The 21,592-nt window shown below is 54.2% G+C and overlaps 1 protein-coding gene across 4 annotated transcripts in view; it reads left to right on the forward strand.

Annotated features, from left to right (window-relative positions):
• Nucleotides 1-21,592, forward strand: part of SORCS2 (sortilin related VPS10 domain containing receptor 2) — a 556,509-nt gene that overhangs the window by 455,027 nt on the left and 79,890 nt on the right. For all 4 annotated transcript variants that reach the window (XM_082391438.1, XM_082391436.1, XM_082391437.1 and 1 more), the window contains one exon: nt 10,040-10,204. In XM_082391438.1, coding sequence (XP_082247564.1) covers nt 10,040-10,204 — 165 coding nt within the window. The remainder of the gene's footprint in view (nt 1-10,039; nt 10,205-21,592) is intronic.

Below are 21,592 nucleotides of genomic sequence, written 5' to 3' on the forward strand. Positions count from 1 at the left end.
GGATGTTTCTGGAAAGTGTTAATAATTGCTTTTAAGACAGTAGAAGAGTACCTTGGTGTCAGGGCCTGTTTAGATCGTGGGATCAGGAAGAGCCGATTTAGAAGGTGGTGTCGGAGCTGAGTGAAGAAGGAAGCGGCCCCGAAGCCTCTGGAAAGGGCCCCCCCTGGAGCCAGACCATGGAACGGGAACAGTCCGAGGCCAGGCTGGCCGGAGCGAAGTGACAGAGGGATGGCAGGTGTGAAGCAAAGCCCATCAGGGCCAGTCACACGGGACCGAGGGCCGAGGGGGACAAGCAGGGAGATCTGTGGGTGCTGGCGGCCCCAGGTGACAGTGCAGGAGGAGGGGATGGGACAGTGGCAGACGGACTCTCCCTGCCCCCCCACTGGCCCTCAGGAGATCCCCCCCTCCAGCTGCCCCTCCACACTCTCTGTGGGGTTCCTTCTGGTCCCCATCCCAGGTCAGTTCTTTTCTCACTTTACACAGCCCCTAGGGGGGCTCATCCACTCCCAGGACCACCGGTCACATGTCTGTGCACCTACCCCGAGCACCTACCCCAGTGCAGATTTCTCTGCAGAGCTCACCCCATATCCCAACTTCCCGAGCCTCTCCCTCCACCTGCGTGACCCTCAGGAGGCTCAGCTCCAGCGTGAGGCTCAAACTGGCCCCCTCTTCATCTCCCCTAAGCCGGCTCTCCCTCCTGTGTCCTCATCTCCATCCACGGTACCTCCCTCCACACACCTGCCCGAGCTGAAAACTTAGGTGTGTTCCCTTATTTCTCCGTCTCTTTCCTCCTCGCCACACCCACTGAACTCTATGAAATGTCATGGACACCCGCCCTCTCCTCTGCATGACCTCTGCCCCAGTCCAGGTCACCAGGTTCTCTCACCTGGGTGAGCCCCGTGGCCTCCAATTCAGCCTCTGGCCTGCCCCCTCCAGGCCCTATTCCTCACTGCAGTCAGAGGGGGACAGCTAGGGCATCCAGGCAAAGGGGGTGTGAGGGTGCAGCAGACATCTGGGGACTTGGAAGCAGTCCGGGGCGGCTGGACCCGGGCCGTGTGGAGGTAAGGTCAGCAGGGTGAGGTCATGGGAGGGAGGCATGAACGCCAGACTCAGGAGCAGGGGCAGGAGAGGCCCTGAAGGGTTTCAAGCAGGGACATGATACCGCACACTTGCGTGTACGTAAATCCCAATTATCCATAAGTTCTTCAAGAAGAGACCTTTCTGGTTTAAGGAAGCACAAAAGTTGTGAAGAGCACTTCTGTTTCTGCAGCAGTTTCACATGTTGTGCCTAATTTGGAACCTCTACCCAGAGAGATGATTGCCTCCAGTTTCAAGGTGAGGGGAGTGACTAGCCCAAGGTCACTGAGCAAAGCCGCATCTCCATCAGACTCATATCCTGTGGCCTCTCCTCTGCTTATGGCTACTCAGACCAAAAACCATCACATGTAGTGACTTTCTCCTAAAACTCTGGGTAGCTGATCTGCGTTTGTGCTGAGTAGCCCAAGGAGATGCATTCATCCACAAGAGTGAAGCACTGGGTAGAAGAGTTATTTTTGCTCATCGTGACTCACACCGGCGTGTATAAGACGCTCTGCACAGATTCTAATTTGAGACCCGGGGGTGGATGCCACCTGTATTTGTTTGTCTCCACTGTCTGCCTCTCCTGGCGTCAAAGCCAAGTTTTCTGTGTCCCCAGCTGGGCACATCTGTCTGGCAAGGAATAGACTGGGCGATTGGATTTCAAATAGAAAGGTAATTCCAGATGACACCCATCGCCGGGGGTGGGGAGGGAACCCTTTTAGGGCTCCACTTGGTAAAGAGAAGATTAAAAACAAATCCTCTCCTTGATAAAGAGTCTGAATGGAAACCAGACATCTGTGGCGCATTCAGCCAGAGCTCTGGCGGAGGTGAGAAGTAGTTTCTGGGTGCTGTTTGTTTTCCTTTTTTAACTCTGAGGTTCGACAGCTATGATTTGCATGAGCTTCGCTGCGAGGCAGACTGGCACGTTGGCACCACCTTTTGGAGGAGATGGGTTAGAAGCCCAGCAGGGGACCAGGGATGGTGACTTGGACTGGTTCGTGCAGGGGTGGTTCAGGCAGGCAGATCCGAGCAGGAGGCCAGGTGCACGTGATCCGGGCACGCAGGGAGGGACAGGCCCGTGTTGAAGGGTCCCATTAGGGCGTCCAGGGTGCCAGGTTCAGGCAGGTCTCCTGACCTGGCCAAGAGGGAGACAGGAGGCCCACGTGGGCATCTCACGCGGTCTTCCCGCCGTCTTCCTGAGCGTGCAGCTCACCTTTGGGGAAACTTTCCGGACGGCCTCTCCTCTCCTCCAGTCCCGCCTGGGGGAGGGGCCTCCCTTCTCGGGGTCCCCTGTCCCAGGGCACTGCTCACACCAGTAAATGACTTCCCTTGTCTGCTATTAGCTCCTCCGGGGCAAGCATCCTGTGAGGTTCATCTCCCAGCCTGGGGCCCGAGGCACAGCTGCATGAGTCAGTGAATGGTCTTAAAGAATAGGATGGTGGACCAAGGAGAGGAAGCAAAGATGAAGAGGAAAAGAAAGGCACTCCCCCCGCTGCCGCCGCCCTCCTCTGCCCCTTCATGTGGTCAGAAATCATCCCCAAAACTCAGGACGGACCTGCAGACGTCTGGAAGCCATGCCTAATAGTCTTTGGGATGGGAGTGGGGGGAATCTGTCTGGACTCTCCCACATCTGCTGCATCAGGACCCCCGTGTTGTTGCTACATTCCGGGCTGATGCAGTCACATCACTGGCCATGATATGATGCCGATGAGTGACACAGGGAAGAGCTGGGTGTGAACCCACAAGGGCTCTCTGGCCTCAGCTTCCCCATCTGAGAAATGGGGATGGTCGCACCTACTTAGCAGATGTGCTGTATTAAGTGCAGGAAGCGATGCACTCCACCCCTCACCTGCCCCTGCCCATCATCTCTACGCTGCCTCAGAGCTGCCCTGCTAGTACGTCCTGCATCTCTCCAACCAGAAGCTGGCAGGGCCCTGGGGCTGGCTGCCAGGCTTGGATGGGAAGTAACAGAAGGGTTGTTAATTACCACGCATCCGAGCCCCGGCCACTTTGCAGGCTTCCCACCCAGCACATCCCGGCTGAGAGAGCTAAGCAGATCTGTTTTTAACACGGGTTCCGTGGGGGTGATGCAGAGGCTGGGGGAAGACAGGGCCTGTCTGCCCAGCCGCTTTCAGACTGGTCCGGGGAGCTCGGCCTTCGGGGAGTCGAGCGCCCCTGCTCCGTCCTCACCTGGAGGGGACCTTGGGGAACTCTGTGTCTCTCTCTGCCCGCATCCATGCTGCATGCCAGCTCGATGGCGGCTCCTGTTACTACGTGTCACAGTGACTTGTACCACGTTTGTGTCCTGCACTGGGCTGGCCCTCCTCTGTGCCCGCTGCCCACTGTCAGGCCTCCATCGCCCATTTCTACCATGAGTCCTGCATAGAGGGAAGCAAATCTCATCTACGGACCTGCCGATACACTTTGGTGGTCGGGGAAGCATATCCAATAAAGCACATGTCAATAATGTGATCTGGAAAAAAAAAAAAAATCCCCAAGCCAGTGACTTTCTTTGGAAGAAGTGCCCTGCCACTCCCCCTCAGAATCGATGTGCTGGTCCCACTGAACTCCACCATCACTGGCTTCCCCTAGCGAACTCCTCTTCATCCTTCAAGGGCTGGCTCAGGTGCCACCCCGTACAGGAAGCCCCCAGCCCAAGGTCAGGCCTAGGGCGAGGCAAGGCAGGCTCTAGGGTATACAGTTAGGGAGGCACTCAAACTCAGGTGCCCTGGCCCACCCTCACCCCCCAGAGAGACGGCTCGCTCACCCTGGGACAGCTTCTTTGCCTTCTGTCCTCGTCTGTCCTGGGGTTTCCTGGTGCGAGGGAATCATATGCTCCCTGGACTGTCTCTCTCACCACCGCCTTTGAGCTGCCTCAGCACCGGGACCCTGAACCACGAAGGTGTTTGGTGAACCAAACTTCTTTGAAAAATGCTGCAATAATAAACCCACTGTCATCTACGGCAGGTTTGCCATGGCCCAGGACTATGCTAAGTCTGGTTTTTTTTGTGGTTTTTTTTTTTTTTGCCCCACTGCATGGCATGCGGGATCTTCGTTCCCTGACCAGGGATCAAACCCGTGCCCCCTGCAGTGGAAGTGCAGAGTCTTAACCGCTGCACCGCCGGGGTAGTCTGTTATATACTTTGTTTCCTTTAACTCTCAACTCGCTTCTGCCATGGTAATTCCTATCTTCATTTTACAGAGGAGGACATTGCAGCTCAGAGACGTGAAGTAATTTTCCCAACGTTGCACAGCTCACAGGAGCAAAGGAGGGCTGAAGCCCAGCTCCGTGGGCCTCCAGAGCCTGCTCTGCTCCCGTCCAACCAGGCCTCTGCTGTGGGCTACGTGTTCCACGAGCAGCGCGGTCTGGACTCCCGGGGCCATCATGGGTCCCCCCATCCTGCAGGACCCCATCAGCGCGGCTGAGAGCAGGGCTGGGAGGAGTAAAATCCCGAGGACAGGGCTCGAGTTCACAATGGTTATTTCCTTGTCAGTTGGTGGGGAGCAGAGGCCAGGCCCACCAGCGTGCTCAGAGTTGCACAGCTAATGGACTCAGGGCCGAAACCAGCAGGAGCTGCGGCCTAAAGCAGCTCCCCCGCCGACAAGGGGAGGGCGCTCAGAACTCACCGGGGGCCATGAGACAATGCAGACCCTGATCCCGCGGGTCCGGATGGGCCAAGACACTGTGTTCCTAACAGGCCCCGGGGCTGCTGCTACTCCTGGTCCCAGAGTGTATTAACTGAATAGCTTTGGAAAGAGCCCACTTTATGGGCGTGTGACCTAGGCCATCGCAGGAGGATCTGCGCTTGGTTTGCTGCTCTACTGGCACCATCTTGAAATTCCTAATTCCTCTTGAACAAGGAGCCCCACATTTGCACTTTGTACTTGGCCTGGCAAATTAGACCCTGGAACTCATGCTTCAGATGGGCTGGCCATTAGTCCAATGAATCTATCAAATATTTGTCTTCAACTGTGTTGCCTCTGATTTTGAGACACCCAGCCTCAAGGGCCTCCAAAACCTAGCTCGGGTGCCATATGTTTCCCCAGAATAGTAAGCAGTGAAAATACACCATTTAAAATTGTCCGGTTCCCAATTTGGAAGAACAATCTGCCAGCCTCCTCTCTGCACGATGCTAATTGCTTTGTTTTCTTTGCTCCAATAATCCTTTCCTTGTCATCACTTTTTCCTTCCCCCGTCTTTCCTGGCTTGTCCCACTCTGAGGCCAAAAATAGCCCACAACCACAGATTGCTGGGCCCCCGGCCAGAATCACTTCCTCAGGTTCTTTTTCCTTCCGCCTCAGTTGCCACCGTGGGTAGGGCCTTGGCTGTAACTGAGGGCTGTTGTGGAGAGGCGACCCGGTACCTAGAGCCCGCATTCTGTGTGGGAAAACAAATACCCATTTCTTGGACCAGGTCCCGTGCTCCGGGCTGGATGGCAGTGATGAGGACCTGGGCCCTGCCAGGCTGCACAGCCTCCCCACCTGGAGGGAAAGGCAGGCTCTCCGAGGGTTCCCTGAAGAGAACCCTAGGAATGTTGGTCTGGAGCCAATGAATGTACAAGATGCTGGGGGAAGGGGCAGAGGAGGGATGAGGAAAACTCTGTTGGAGGATGTGTATCACAGAAGGCTTCCTGGAGGAGGTGACCTCCTAAAGGTGCCTCGGTGGATGAGGAGGCATTTGATAAGCAGATAAAAGGGGGAGGATGTCCCATCATAAAAACAGGCTACACTCATGCTGGGGGCACCGGCAAAGCAGGGACGCCAAAAATAAATGAGAAACATTCAGCTTTGTTGAACTTGCCCAGAATTCAGGGCTCAGAACATTTCAAAGAAACCATTTTCATTTTATCACGCTTGGATTTTGTGACATTTTGAGATTTTAAAACCTGATTCTGAGTTACCGGTGGTGACGTTGGGGGTGTCTTGATCCTGCTGTGCCCTCCAGCCAAAGGGAACAAGACACACAAAGGTGGTCAGGATGTGAGCGGTCTCAGCTGGGACGCCGCCTCTTTGCCTTTGGTTATGCTGTCCTCTCTGCCTGAAACACCCTCCCCTGGGTCTGGATCAAATTTCCATTCATTCTTCGAGGCTCGTCTGGGTATCACCTCCTCCAGGAAGCCCTTCCTTTTGTTCTGCACCTGGATGATATTTTCCCCCTGCTCTGCTCCCATAAAGCCCTGTGCATACCTAAATCCTTGCTTGACCTTGCAGTTTTAGCAACTGTGGAAGAATGAATGAATGAACGAACGAATGAGCCTTCATTGCTGTGTGAAACTTTGAGTGGTGAACAGGAATAAGTGAATGAGATTATTTATGCCTTCTGTTCTCCAGGTACTTAAATATCCCTAAGGATGTTTTCCTCCCAGAGGAGAAAAACAAACAAACAGTTCTCTTAGGAGGCACAGACTGAGCTGGAATTGCTCATTCATTCATGCATGCATGCGTGCATTCCTTCGTGTATCCATCCGGGCTTGGCTGACCGACAGCTTGGGGTCAGGCCTGTGCAGGGTGCTAGAGAAACCAAAAGATTCCCTACCCCTGAGATCAGGGGGCACAGTCTAGTGGGGGAGGTAAATAAGTAAATAGTTGTATTGTAAAAACATTGTGGAAAATGCATCACGAGCAAAGTGCTTTAACGAGCTTCCCTGGCCAGACGGCCCAGATGGAGCCGGGCGTGAGAGTTGCTGCCCTGGGATGGGGCGCGGAGCCAGGCCAAGAGTGTCCAGTGGATACTGAATGAACCGTGCTGTAGCCGGGAAAGATGTGGAAGGAGTCTTGGTGATTTATTTCATTTCTCCTGATTATCCAGGGAAGCCAGGTTCTGTGTAGAACATTTAGGAGTTGAAGGACGATGTCAAAGGAGACACAGGACCCCAAAAGTCCTCCCAGTAGCCAGAGCTGGACCTATTTGGGCAGCAAAATAAGAAAATATTATTGAAATACAACTCAAAGCATAAACTAAATATTTGTGGGTTCATAGTGATACAAATACATGATTGAATAAGTAAATAAATGGGGGGGGAGAAAAGACAAATCTCCCAGGCAGAAGAATTCCATATAATGTATGTGGCTACTCCACCCTCCAGGAGGGCCGCCTGCCTCTCCCCTCCCACTCCCCGCCCCAGGTGTGGGCTGCGCAAGGCGACTTCCTCCCAAAGGGACAGGATGGAGGCAGGGAGGAATGGAGTAACGTTACAGGGCGACGCCTGGCCAGTGCCACCTGGCCAGCGAGGGCAGCATCATCGGTGACAGGTCACGTCCACTGCACGTCCACTACAATGAGGGAGGCACCCCTCATTTTGCTCCTTCCCCCACCCCAAACCCAGAACCACGGCATCAGCACGAGAAAAATATCAGACAGACCCAAATGGGGAGGTAACTACTACAAAACAGCCAGCAGTCCTCCTCAAAACTGCCCAGGTCATCAACAACAAGGAAAGCCTGAGAAACTGTCATAGCCCAGAAGAGCCGGAGGAGACATGACAACTAAACGTCACGTGGGAACATGGAACAGGGACAGAAAAAGACGTTGGTGGAAAAACGGGTGAAATGTAGTGTGTAGTTTAGATAAGACCAATGTATCGATGTTGGGTCCTTAGTGGTGACAGATGTATTATCCTGACGTCAGCTATTCATGAAAGAGGAAGCGGGGTGTGTGTCATATGGGAACTCTCTGTGCTATCTTTGCAACTTTTCTGTAAATCTAAAACTATTCTAACTAAAAAGTTTATTTAAAGTTTTTAAAAAATCCTTCTAAACCCACCACTATTAACATCCCCCTGTGTTTCTTTCCATTCTTTTTTTTAAATGGAGATGTAATTGACATACAACATTATATTAGTTTCAGGCGTGCAACATAATAATTCGATGTTTGTCTTGTGAAATGATCACAATAAGTCCAGTTGACATCTGTCGCCATACATAGTTACAGAATTATTTTTTCTTCTGATGAGAACTTTTAAGATCTGCTCTCATAGCCACTTTCAAATATGCAGTATAGTTTTATTGATCATACTCACCATGCCGTACTTATTTATCTTATAACTGGACGTTGGTACCTTTTGATCCCCTTCACCCGTTTTGCCCACCCTCCTCCCCCCGCCAGTCTGTTCTCTGTAACTATGAGCTTGTTTTTTCCCCCCCTTTTTCCTTTTAGATTCCATATATAAGTGAGATCACATGGTACTTGCTTTCTCCTTCTGATTTATTTTACTTAGCAAAACGTCCTTAACGTCCATCCATGCTGTCACAAATGGCAAGTTTCATTCTTTTTTATGGCCGAATAATAATCCTTCCATTCTTCTTTCTATGCATTTTCCACTGATAAAATTATACTTACTTCTATACACCTACCATTGACAAAATTATAATATACTTCCTTACAATTTTGTCAATGTGAAATGTACAGAAATTAGACTCGCTTATAATTTTGTGCCCTGCTTTTTAAATGTCATGTGTGCATGAGCTCTCTTGTCACTAAACATTCTCTGTAAACATTTGTACACGCTCTCTGGCTCCCCTGACCATTCTCCCCCGCCCCATTTTTCCTGCATGTAAATCACACCATGAGGAACATCTGCGAGCACAATCTTTGCAGGAATCAGGCTCCACGACCCTCCGTTTGCTGGAGACAGAAGGCTTTTGTGCTGGAGGAGATGAATGACCGCCCCTGGGGAGCTCGTTAGGTTTCCCTGGAAAGAAAGAACACATTGGGTTATCATTTGTTCACATGACACAGGAGTTCTGTGCAGTTCATTGAGCTGTGCTGTGTGTGTTTAATTGTCTTCTAGAGCAGTGTCGGAGGTTGAGGAAGGCCATCCTGGGGGGCATCTCATTGCCTCACGCCCTCCCGGGGAAAGCCACCCATTTTGTAGACAAGGAAACTGAGGCACAGAGGGTGTTTGGTCACAGAGACATGGATTTGAACTGGGTTATCTGGAGACGGAGTGTGTGCCCCCAGCCCCCTACTCCACCAGCACACATGGTTCATTCATTCATCCCCTCATTCCCTCATTCATTCATCTGACGGCTGGAGTGCCCAGGCCCTGCGGGGGGGGGGCTAGGGAGGCGGTCAGTAGTGACCTCCACAGACATGGCCCCTGGCCCAACAGGGCCTCAGTCCCTGGAGAAGAGGCCGCTTCCATGAAACGGGGTGAGCATATGATGGGCAAGTCCTGGGTCCCCAGCAGCCTTGTGGCAGGAGCTCAACCCAGCCTGGGGTGAGGAAGGCCCACGCCAGGGTGGGGCTGTGGCCCATGATGGGCATGACCAGGGTGCAAGTGGAGGCTGGGAGGGAGGCCGGTCCAGGAAGGGCCTGGGGACCCTGCTAGGGGGGTTGGTGTCTCCTTGGGGCTCCCAGGAACCATGAAGTTTCTACAAGGTCCGTGTGTAGGAGACCCCCTGGCTTCCTGTGTGGGGAACGGACCTTCTGATGATGCTGGAGGGGGGAGTCGGGGCCACAGCGCTGGGCGGTGAACCACGCGGCTCGCGGCCCCTCCACCCCACGTGCCGGTGCTCCTGGCACTGTCGCAGCCCACCCGGCTGGTCGACCTTCTCTGGCACCAGGGACACAGGAGCTCTTGTGTGTCCCTCTGAGGGGCCCTGTCATTCCACCAAGTGACCGCAGGGCGAGGCAGCCTCCCAAATGGCCCCTGCTCCTGGGTGTACTTGACGGTAAGCCCTCCCCGCTGTAGAGCTGTCCGCCGGGCAGGTCAGTGTCCTGGGGCGGCCGTACCAACGTACCACAGTTGAGGCTTCGAACCACAGGAATCTGTCGTCTCAGTTCTGGAGGCCGGAAGTCCGAAGCCAGGTGTCGGCAGGGCTGGTTGGTTCCCTCTGGGGGCTGCGGGGGACCCATTCCAGGCCCCCTCCCGGCTCCTGGCAGCTCCAGCAGCCCTTGGCTTGTAGACGCGTCACCTGATCTCCACGGGGAGGCCTCACGCCCCACTGTGTGTTTCAGATCATCCTCGTGAGCGCCTCCCTCAGCGACCGGGACCACAGCCTGTTCCTCAGCACGGACGAGGGCGCCACCTTCCAGAAGCAGGTCATCCCCTTCTCCGTGGAGACGTTCATCTTCCACCCCCGGGTGGAAGACAAGGTCCTGGCCTACACCCGGGAGGGCAAGGTAAGCAGGCCTGGTGACGCACAAGGGCACGGCGCCTTCCATCACGTGGGGCCCGGGACACCCCCATCATCCCCGTCTCCCCAGGGCCGTGTGGTTGAATGCCCACCAGGAGCTCGAGGCTTTGCAGGAGAACCAGGCGGGGGAGGTGAGCTGCACGCTTGGCACAAATGGGCCCGAGAGCCGGTCGATAGATGGTGGATAATTATGGGGACCCTTCCACTCTGTCCCCCTCTCTCTGCAGTCCAGCCACAGGGCCTTCCTCTACTTCCAGAACATTCCACGCACCCTCCCACGCCAGGCCCTCCCCTCAGCCAGGAGGCCTCTTCCACCTCCACCATGAGAGTGAATCGTCCTTCAGACCCCAAATCAGCGTCCCCTCCTCTGAGGGGTTGAGCGGCAGGGCCCCAGGAACACAGGGCACCTTCACAGGGCGACAGAGGAGAGCGTAATGGGGGGCTCTCTCCAGGGCCAGCGTGGGTGGGGTAGGAGAGACCCTGGGGCTGAGGAGGGAGCTTGCTAAGGGCCCGTGGAGGAGGGGCCACCCTGGCTGTAGGAAAGGCCTGTGTCGGTTTCCTGAGGCCACAGTAAGAAATTACCACAAACTTGATAGCTTAAAACAATAGAAATGTATTCTCTCACAGTTTCGGAGACCAAAGGCCCAAAATCAGTTTCATGGGGCGAACACCAAGGTGTCTGTGGGCCCACGCTCCCTCTGGAGGCTCTGGGGAGGATCCCTCCCTTGCCTCTCCCAGTTTCTGGAGTTCTGTGTCGTGTGAAGGGGTCACTGGGATCTTCAAAGGCAGCGTCTTCAACTCTTCCTGCTCTATCTTCACGTTGCTGCGCACATGTGTGCATGCGTCTGTGTGCGTGTGTGTGAAAGTTCCCTCTGCCCCACCCGGATAATCCAGGATCATCTTCCCATCTAAACATCTTCACTGCATCACACCTGCAGAGTCTTTTTCTTCTCCATCTGGTCACATTCACAGGTTCCAGGGATTATGGCATGGATATTTCGGGGGGCCTTTTTCAGCCAACCACCTTGCCCAGTAGGAGGCCAGATCCCCAGAGTCATAAGGAAAGGGCGAGGAGGAGGCTGGTCCAGGAGAGGGTCGCTCAGCCCCTAGGAACGGCGGCTGGGCAGTCGGAGAACAGGGGTCATGGCACCCAGCGCTCTCCCCTCCCGCCCTCCGGTCTTCTGCTGGTGCCTCCCGTGGTCTGAATCCCACCCGAAGCCAGAGAGAAGGAGCCTGTGGATGGCGTCTACACAGGGCCAGCCCCCAGGGGTGGAAGAAGGTGGAGAAGGCAGAGCCTGGGTCTGGAGCAGGTGGGAGCCGTCCAGATCAGGAGCTTCCTTGGCAGCCCCCAGGCCTGCTTGGGACCCACTGTTCCACACTCTCCCAGATTCCAGTGCCTCTCTTTCCCAGGACTGTAATTATGTATTTGTGCCACTATTTGATTATTGTCTGCACCGTACACACACGCTTGGGGTAAGCTCTTTGAGGGTAAGGGCTATGCCTGGTTTTTTTCACCGTTTTACCTCAAGTTCCTGGCTGAAAATATTGAATGGATGGATGGAAGGATGGTGGCTGGCTGGCTGGCTGGCTGGCTGGATGGATGGATGGATAGATGGTGGCTGGATGGGTGGCTGGATGGGTGGATGGATGGGTGGATGGATGGATGGATGGGTGGCTGGATGGGTGGATGGATGGATAGATGGGTGGATGGATGGGTGGATGGATGGATGGATGGGTGGATGGATGGGTGGATGGATGGATGGATGGGTGGATGGATGGGTGGATGGATGGATGGATGGATGGGTGGATGGATGGATGGATGGATGGATAGATGGTGGCTGGATGGGTGGATGGATGGATGGATGGATGGATAGATGGTGGCTGGATGGGTGGCTGGATGGGTGGATGGATGGGTGGCTGGATGGGTGGATGGGTGGATGGATGGATGGATGGATAGATGGTGGCTGGATGGGTGGCTGGATGGGTGGATGGATGGATGGATGGATAGATGGTGGATGGATGGATGGATGGATGGGTGGATGGATGGGTGGATGGATGGATGGATGGATGGGTGGATGGATGGATGGATGGATAGATGGTGGCTGGATGGGTGGATGGATGGGTGGATGGATGGATGGATGGGTGGCTGGATGGGTGGATGGATGGATGGATGGGTGGATGGGAGGATGGATGGATGAGTGGATGGATGGATGGATGGATGGATAGATGGTGGCTGGATGGGTGGATGGATGGGTGGATGGATGGATGGATGGATAGATGGTGGCTGGATGGGTGGATGGATGGGTGGATGGATGGATGGATGGATGGATGGTGGATGGATGGGTGGATGGATAGATGGATGGATGGATGGAAGGGTGGATGGTGGATGGATGGGTGGATGGATAGATGGATGGATGGATGGAAGGGTGGATGGTGGATGGATGGGTGGATGGGAGGATGGATGGGTGGTTGGATGGATGGATGGATGGATGGGAGGATGGATGGGTGGATGGATGGATGGGTGGATGGGTGGATGGGAGGATGGATGGATGGATGGGTGGATGGATGGATGGGAGGATGGATGGATGGATGGGTGGATGGATGGATGGGAGGATGGATGGATGGATGGGAGGTTGGATGGATGGATGGGTGGATGGATGGATGGGAGGATGGATGGATGGATGGGTGGATGGATGGGATGATGGATGGGTGGATGGATGGATGGGTGGATGGGTGGATGGGAGGATGGATGGGTGGATGGATGGATGGGTGGATGGATGGATGGGAGGATGGATGGATGGATGGGTGGATGGATGGATGGGAGGATGGATGGATGGATGGGTGGATGGATGGATGGGTGGATGGATGGATGGGAGGATGGATGGATGGATGGGAGGATGGATGGATGGATGGGTGGATGGATGGATAGGTGGATGGATGGATGGATGGATGGTGGCTGGATGGGTGGATGGATGGGTGGATGGGTGGATGGATGGATGGTGGCTGGATGGGTGGATGGATGGATGCATGGGGGGATGGATGGATGAATGGATGGATGGACGGATAGATGGATGGGTGGATGGATGCATGCATGGGGGTGGATGGATCATGGAGATGGATGGATGGCAGCTGGATGGATGAAAAATGAATGAATGAATTTCTACCAAGAGGGATCACCCAGGTCAGGGACCTCCACATAGAGACTCCTGGCTGGCTTGAGCCATGGCTGTCTACAGGACCTGGCCTCCTTGCTGGTCCTCAGTTTAGTGTATCTGCTTTGACCTGGAATACATCACACCCCCTCACACATCACTGGCCAAAGCAAGTCTTGTGCCAAGGTCTGGTCCTTGCTAACTGACTGAATTTCAGGATGTCCCTGAAATTCCCTGGCCTCACGAGCTGCCTCTGCTCTGGGTGCTTTCCTTTGGAGCAGCATGTATTCTGGGTATTAATAGTGCTACTTAGCCTTCCATGTATTTAGACTAAAGCACAATCACAGAGACTTATTTTCCCACAGAGATTGACTGCATTGCAATTGCTTTTTAATTTATGGTGCCCTGGAAAATTAATGGAGCTGAAATCTCAGTTATTTTCTTTGGGTCTTTTCTGTGACTATGGGGAAAGAAAAAGGAGGGAAGAAAAGCTTCACTGTGGTTGTAAAAGGAATGAGGAATTTGAGGACATTAATAACAATGACAGCAGGGCTGTTTTTTTAGGCATTATGGTTTCAGCAGGATGGCTGGTCGGACAACACTGACTTTGATGCCAACGGATCTGGTGTGTTCGGTAGGCGTCTGCTGCTATAATGCTGAGTAACACACAGCCCCAAACCTCACTGGCTCACAACAACAAGCATTCTTTCTTATTCTTGCGTCCGCGAGTCAGCGGGGGTCCTGCCGGGCTCGCTTGGGACTGACTAGACAGGCGTGCCTCCTGCCAGGGTTCAGGTCTCTTGTTCTGGAACCAGCGGTTACTTGCGGACATGCCGTTCTCATGATGGAGGGCAGAGGCTCCGAGGGGCAGAGGAAACCACATGAGAACCTCCGCGTGTCTGCTTTGACCTGGAAAACATCACATCCCTTCCCGCTGGGCAAAGCAACTCATATGCCAAACCCAGAGTCCACAGGTTGGACATAAATATCTCGCTCACAAGGACTTGCAGATTTTTACAAAAGCAAACGCTCTCCTCTATTCCCTCCCCTTCCTTTTCCTCCCAGATGCCTGCCCCTTCCTCTAGCAAAGACTGTCCTTCCACCCCTCAGGCTGCCCTGCCCCCCTACTTCTAGTTCCCTCCTTTACTGTGTCATTAGAATTTGGGGCGCTCTGAGGCTACCTTATTTGGAGCCTGGACAGCCTCCTTGGGTGAGAGCTGAATGCAGTGGGTTTTTTTCTTTCAAGTCTCAGCAAATTGCATTAGGCTCCTGGAATCAAAAGGATGTGAGAGCTGGGCAGTCCCTCCCCACGCCAGCTCGCTGGGGACCCCTGGCACGAAACTGACCAGCCTGTTCCCCTCTGCTCGGACCTCAGACCTGCTCACAGGCAGAGCCCTGGGCACTTACCTCTAAAACATCAATAGACCCACTCTTATGTTTTATTCTGCTTCCCATCGAGAACCTCTTCTGCTTCCCAGCACTGTGAGAAATTGATCTGAGCCTGAGACTGCCTTCCATAAACTTAGTAGAGGACACAAGACACCTTGGGTGGCCAATCAGGGAAGCCTTCCTGGAGGAGGGGGATTGACCAGGGGCTTAGAGAACGAGCCAGGATGTAAATTTACTTTTTAATACAACTTCAGAACCACAAAGATGATCGCACAAGAAAAGAAAGAAAAATGAACCCCTGCAATCCTCCAGCCCAAATGAAGCCGTGTTTGCATTTATATAGGCTGAAAAGGAGGAGGAGTGCTATCAAGGGGGTGGGGTGGGGCGGGCAAGAGCTCTCTTAAGAAGGGATGAGTCTGGGGCTTCCCTGGTGGCGCAGTGGTTAAGAATCCGCCTGCCAATGCAGGGGACACGGGTTCCAGCCCTGGTCCAGGAAGATCCCACATGCCGCGGAGCAACTAAGCCCGTGTGCCACAGCTACTGAGCCTGTGCTCTAGAGCCCGTGAGCCACAACTACTGAGCCCACATGCCACAGCTACTGAAGCCCGCGCGCCTAGAGCCCATGCTTGGCAGCAAGAGAAGCCACCTCAATGAGAAGCCCGCACAGCATAACCAAGAGTAGCCCCCTCTTGCCACAACTGGAGAAAGCCTGTGCACAGCAACAAAGACCCAAGGCAGCCAAAAGTAAAATAAATTTTAAAAAATAGATAAATTAATTTAAAAATAACTTTTAAAAAAAAGGGATGAGTAGAGGGTGCTGTGATCATGAGAACAGCTTTGTGAGCAGTGAGAATCTCACAGCTCAGAGTGTGTTCCTTTTTGCTCTGACTGTTGTGTCCGACAAGGCTCAGGGCAGGAACGAGAACTCACTCTGGATATTTTAAGCAGAAAAAGGATTTAGCGTGGGGCGTTGGGTGCGCTCTAAACTTTTGGGAGGGCTAGAGGTGCGGCTTCAGGCCAGACTCCCAAGGATCCTCCCAGAAGCCTGTGAAGCTGGACCAGCAGGGGAAGATGGGGGACTGGGAACTCCACTGGGGTCACCAAGGTCAAGACCACGCAGCTGAGGCCGCGGTCCAGGCATCTGAAAGCACCACTGCTGCAGCCCACGCTGCCTGGGAACGTCCACAGAGACAGAGGTTTGTCCAGCTGCTGCCTCCACCGCATCTGCCCCTCCACCCCACAGACCTGGACGATGGCTGCCGAACACAAACCCATGACCTTGCTGGCCAGCAAAACAGAGTGACTATATGACCCAGCAATCCCACTCCCCGGCATATATCCAGAGAAAACTGGTATTCGAAAAGACACATACACCCTCTATGTTCATAGCAGCACTAGTCACAATAGCCAAGACATGGAAGCAACCTAAATGTCCATCGACAGAGGAATGGATAAAGAAGATGTGGCACATATATACAATATGATGGAATATTACTCAGCCATAAAAAAGAATAAAATAATGCCATTTGCAGCAACATGCATGGACCTGGAGATGATCCTACTGAGTGAAGTAAGTCAGACAGAGAAAGACATATACCAAGTGACATCACTTATATGTGGGATCTAAAAAAAAAATAGATACAAATAAACTTATTTACAAAACAGAAACAGAGCCACAGACATGGAAAACAAACCTATGGATATGTTAGGAGGTTGGGATTAACATATACACACTACTATATATAAAACAGATACACAACAAGGTCCTACTGTATGGCACAGGGAACTATACTCAATATTTTCTAATAATATTTTGTAATCTATTCCCTTATAAGGGAAAAGAGTCTGAAAAAGAATATATATATATACATATATACATATGTATATATATAAAACTGAATCACTGTGCTGTACAGCTGAAACTAACACATTGTACATCAACTGTACTTCAATATGATAAAATAAATGGCCCGAGGCAGCAGGAAACTGCCTCCATGGCACTGTCCCCTTCCAAACCTCGCATGCGTGCATCTATCTGACCCAGAATTCTAGCTGCAAGGGAGTCTGAGTCATGTTGCATCTCAGCTTTTCAGCCTTTGCAGTGTGCCCAGGTGCCCTACAGCAAGGGAAGGAAGGCTGCTGAGTTCCAACCATCATACCCAACCTACCACTGAAAGCCGGGCGGAATTGCAGTGCTTCTAATAATTGTGTGAGACTTCCTGGCACACATGTCTGTGAATGGGATGCACCTTCCCTCTGACTTGATCCTCCTCCTTTTCCTTTATTTCGCCCTTGTTCTCACTTCTGATCGTTTTACCTTTACAGCAGATCAGAACATCTTCTGATCTTTTTATTTTTCTTAGAGGAGTGGTCTAGAGGAAGTCAACCCTTCCCCAGGACATCGCTGTGTGGGTTTTAGCTGCAGTAACTAGGATGTCCCTGACGTGTTTATTTGCCGGTGTTTGTCCTTTATTCAGCAGAAATGTTCTATTTCTGCAGCAGTTGGTTGTGTGTTATGCAATCACCTCCCATGAGAGCAAATTGGAAAGGCTTCATGAAGTTCTGGGGCAGATGTCAAAAATGCAAGTGCGTCGGTGGTGATGGCAACGATAACGCCATCCGTTAATCCGGAGGTTACATAATCCTGAGACTGATGGCCTCAGACTCCTTTTTATTCACTTATTGCCTGAGGATATGAGCTGTGCTCTCCCGATTTGCAGATGGGTAAAGTGAGACTGCCCTGAGAGGGAGGAGTCGGCCGGGTGGTGGGAGAGGGGAAGAGGGGTGTTCCAGGCAGAGGGAACAACAGGTGCGAAGGCCTAGAGGCAAGAGAGAGAAAAAAGGTGGGTCCAGCAAACGGCAAGAGTTGAATATAGCAGGAGCCTGGGGCTTGAGGAATTTGGGGAGGGGACACTGGCTCTGAGTAGCCAGGGTTTGGGGATCCCTGAAGGGGTAGCTGGGGGCAGCGGCTGGCACCGGGTGGAATACAGACTAAGATGCAGACTCTCAGCCTCTTTGAGTAAGAAAATCTCGCAGCCTGAGTGTTTTCTCCCTGCCGGTGAGAGCAGAGGAGAGGAGCTTAACAAAGAAAACTCCCAAGTTTAAGAAAAAGGGACAACTGTTATGCAACTGTCACCAGGTCACAAAGTGTCAGTCAGACAACTATTCAGAGTGACTTTCTTTCTAGAGGCTCTCGGTGATTTTTATGGGTAGGGACAGCTATCCTGAAGTGGGGCGTCTTCTCACAAGACCCCGAGGTTAGGAGATGACCTTTTCAAGGAGGAATCACTCACGCAGGGGCCGGTCTGCAATTCTGCAGCTGCGGGGAAGAGGGAGAGAACGTTTTCCTGAAATTTCTCTCCTAGGCAGCTGGGGAATCTGTAGTTTTCAGGGCTGTTGTTGGCAAGGGGGAAAGGCGATTCGGACACCCCAGAGTGACAGTGTGGGCAGGAGCAGAACTGAACAGGATCGCGGGGCCAAGTGGGAGTGTTAGGCTCACATCCGCAGTCTCCGTCTCGCCCCGGGCAGCTCTGTCTAGGAGGACGGTAGGCACGACGCTCAGTCCGGGGGCTTCAGAGCCCCAGTTCAGCGCACGCCTTGCCTGCGTGAAGTCCTGACACGCGGGACCCACTTGAACCCTCCTGACCTCCTGAAGGAGGATGCCACCCGTTTTACAACTGCGAAAAGCCGAGGTTCACCTGGGTGACTCCAGAAAGGGAGGGCAGGGATCTGAGCCCAGGTGTGCCGGCCCCAAACTTGGGAGACAGGGGCCTGGGTTTCCGTGTTGCCGTTGGGGACTGCCCAGCCATTCTGGAGAGGAAGGAGGAGGCCAGGCCTCCTCCAGCAGGATAGGGACCACTCCCCATCCCACTAGCCTCCCAAATAGAGCAGACGGAGGGCCACCACGTGAGCAGAGCTGCCACCACCTGCTTAACTCTTCCCTGACTCCCCACCCCTAAGAGATGAAGTCACAGCTCTGCCCCATCCTCAGCGTCTGGCTGTGAGCCTCACTTTTGCACAGACTGAGGCCCAGCACCTGGAGGCCGACTTGCTGTTTGCTGAGCACCTCCCACCCCCTACCTCCTGCTCCCAGGCCTGTGCTCGGGAGCTCCCTCCCCCTGGAAGGGCCTCTGCCCTCCTCTGCCTGCAGACATCCCCACAACCCTGATGATGCACTGATACCAGGCAACAAGTGGTGTCCGGGGATGAACAAGGAACCTCCAGATGGCTCACGGAGGGTCCCTAACACAGGGAATTGGTCACAAAGGCATCGGAAGGGCAACAGGAGCAAAACAGGATGGCGGTTTATCCCCAGAACAGAGGCTGCAGACATCCCCGCCACCCCCAGGCTGGGGGGGGAGGGGAGGGGTATGTGGTGGCCAGGATCCCACATGGGCGCGCGTGTGTGAGCATGTGTGTGTGTGCACGCTCCAGCCCCATGGGGCCAGGACCCAACAGGCGCCGGCTCCCCGCCCACCACCAGGCCCCAGTGACGACTGGAGGGTTTGCTCGTGTGTGTGCGTATGTGTCTATGGGTGCGTGCATGCGTAGCTGTGTCTCTGTGTCTGTGTGCGTTCACATGTGTGTGCATGTGTGTAAGCACGTGCACGTCTGTGTCTGGGGGCCGGGTGGCGCATGCGCTTGTGTGTCTCCCTGTGTGTATATGCTTGAGCGTGTGAGCTTGCGTGTATACGTGTATCTGTGCACATGCAGGCTTCTGTGTGTCTGTCTCTGTGTGTGCATGTCTCTGAGTACGTGTATGCATTGTAGGGGTGCTCGCACACGTGTTTCTGTGTGAGCTGCCCCAGGGCCCTGGGCACCATCCTCCCTCCTGCTCCCCCAGCGTCTGGCAAGTGTCTGTGCTCAGGGGCAATCCTTTGCCTTCGGGTCTGTCGTTTCTCCTCCTGGACCACGAGCTTTGCAGACGCAGGGCCGGGTGTGGCTCAGCCCCGGAGCTCTGGGCCGGGGAGCCTGTGCTGTACTTGGCTTCTCTTGGCCTCCAGGGCGTGGAGACGCATCTGGGGAAGCACCAGGGCTGTGATGGGGTAGCCCACACCCATCACGGCCACCTCCTGCACATCACACTGGCTCCCAGGGCCTTGATGTAAGAAATGCAGCTATTGAGGGGTTTCCCTGGAGGCGCAGTGGTTAAGAATCCACCTGCCAATGCAGGAGACACAGGATCGAACCCTGGTCTGGGAAGATCCCACATGCCTCGGAGCAACTAAGCCCGTGCGCCACAACTACTGAGCCTGCGCTCTAGAGCCCGTGCGCCACAACTACTGAGCCTGTGCGCCACAACTACTGAACCTGTGCTCTAGAGCCCGTGAGCCACAACTACTGAAGCCCGCGCGCCTAGAGCCTGTGCTCCCAACAAGAGAAGCCACTGCAATGAGCAGCCCGCGCACTGCAATGAAGAGTAGCCCCCTCTCACCGCAACTAGAGAAAGCCCGCGTGCAACAACAAAGACCCAACGCAGCCAAAAATAAATAAATTAATTAAATTAAATAAATAAATTTATTAAAAAAAAAAAAGAAAAGAAAAGAAATGGAGCTACTGAGTCCCAGCGGAGGTTGGAGCAGGATGGAGCGGGCGCTCCAATGTGGGTGCTCCTCCCCCCCACCCTGTCCTGTGATCCCCAGAGAGCTGTCCCCTCCCTCCCCTTCAGGTCTTGCCCTGTGGCCCCTGCAGGCATTTCCCAAGCCCACTCTGCTCGCTCGAGGCTCTGTCCCCACCCAAGGTCCCCAGGTCAGAGCCCTAGACGCCGCCTCCCCCTTCCCTCCTCCCAGGACCTGTTCAGCTCTCTAAACAGGCCCCTTCCGGAGCCCTTTCCTCCCCTCCATGAGCCTGCAGCCCAGGGCCGGACTGAGGCCTGGCCTCCTTGGGGCCTCCCTGCCTCCGCCCCACGGCAGCTGGCCTCAGCCCTCCTGAGAGCCTCATCTTGTCCAGCGGCCTGGTGGTCTCAGGCAGGGCTGGCTGTGTACTTTACAGGGTCCAGTGCAAAATGAGAAGCGTTTAAAAATTGGGACAAACCCTTTCTTCCATGGTCTCTCTCCAGCTGTCACGGTGTCTTTATTAGCTACTAATGTCATACTCCCTGTGCACAGGGACACAGGCAGGGTGGACGCAGGCCTTCCAGGCTCCCAGGGCCTCAGGACTCAGCGCACGGCCACCCAACCTTGACCCTCCCCAGGCCCAGGCCCCCCTCAGGGGTGGAAGGTGGCAGCGCCCTTGGAGGCGCTGGCAGAGCCACCAGAACCCAGGTTCCAAGCCCCACACCAGCTCATTGATCCGTCCGGCTCTGCTCACAAATCTCGAGTTCAGAGATAAAATTATTAGGTCCTTCAAGTTAGCGACCGCGGAGCATTAAACCCCAAGCACAGGCCCTGGGCTACCATAGCAGTGAAGGCCCCAACCAGGCTTCAGAGGTCTCTGCTGTGTCCTGAACTGACCGTCTCACCCTTCCTGCTCCCTCCTCCAGAGCGCCCTCCCCCCGCCCCACATGCATAAAGGACATTCAAGTGCCTCCTGGGTGCCTGCACTCAGACACACCTCCTCCGGGGACCTCTGCCCCTGTCTCTGGCCTCCTACCAGCTGGCCTGGGGTCGAGACTGGCCCTTTATGGAGCCCCCGTGCCTGACCTTCCGCCTCTCGGAGGCTGGTCTGTACCCACCTGGAGCACAGGGCCTGCCCCCAACAGGTCCTCGCCAGGTTGGACAGGACCGGCCAGCCTCCCCCGGGGCAGTCATCATCCAAGGGTGATGCAGCTCTCAGAAGTGGCTCACTCCTCATGTTGTGACCAAACTTTTCTCTCTCCTCCTTCCACCCTAAAG

The sequence above is a fragment of the Balaenoptera borealis genome (assembly GCF_965194805.1).
Source record: "Balaenoptera borealis genome assembly, chromosome: 4".
In the NCBI taxonomy this organism is placed as follows: Eukaryota; Metazoa; Chordata; class Mammalia; order Artiodactyla; family Balaenopteridae; genus Balaenoptera; species Balaenoptera borealis.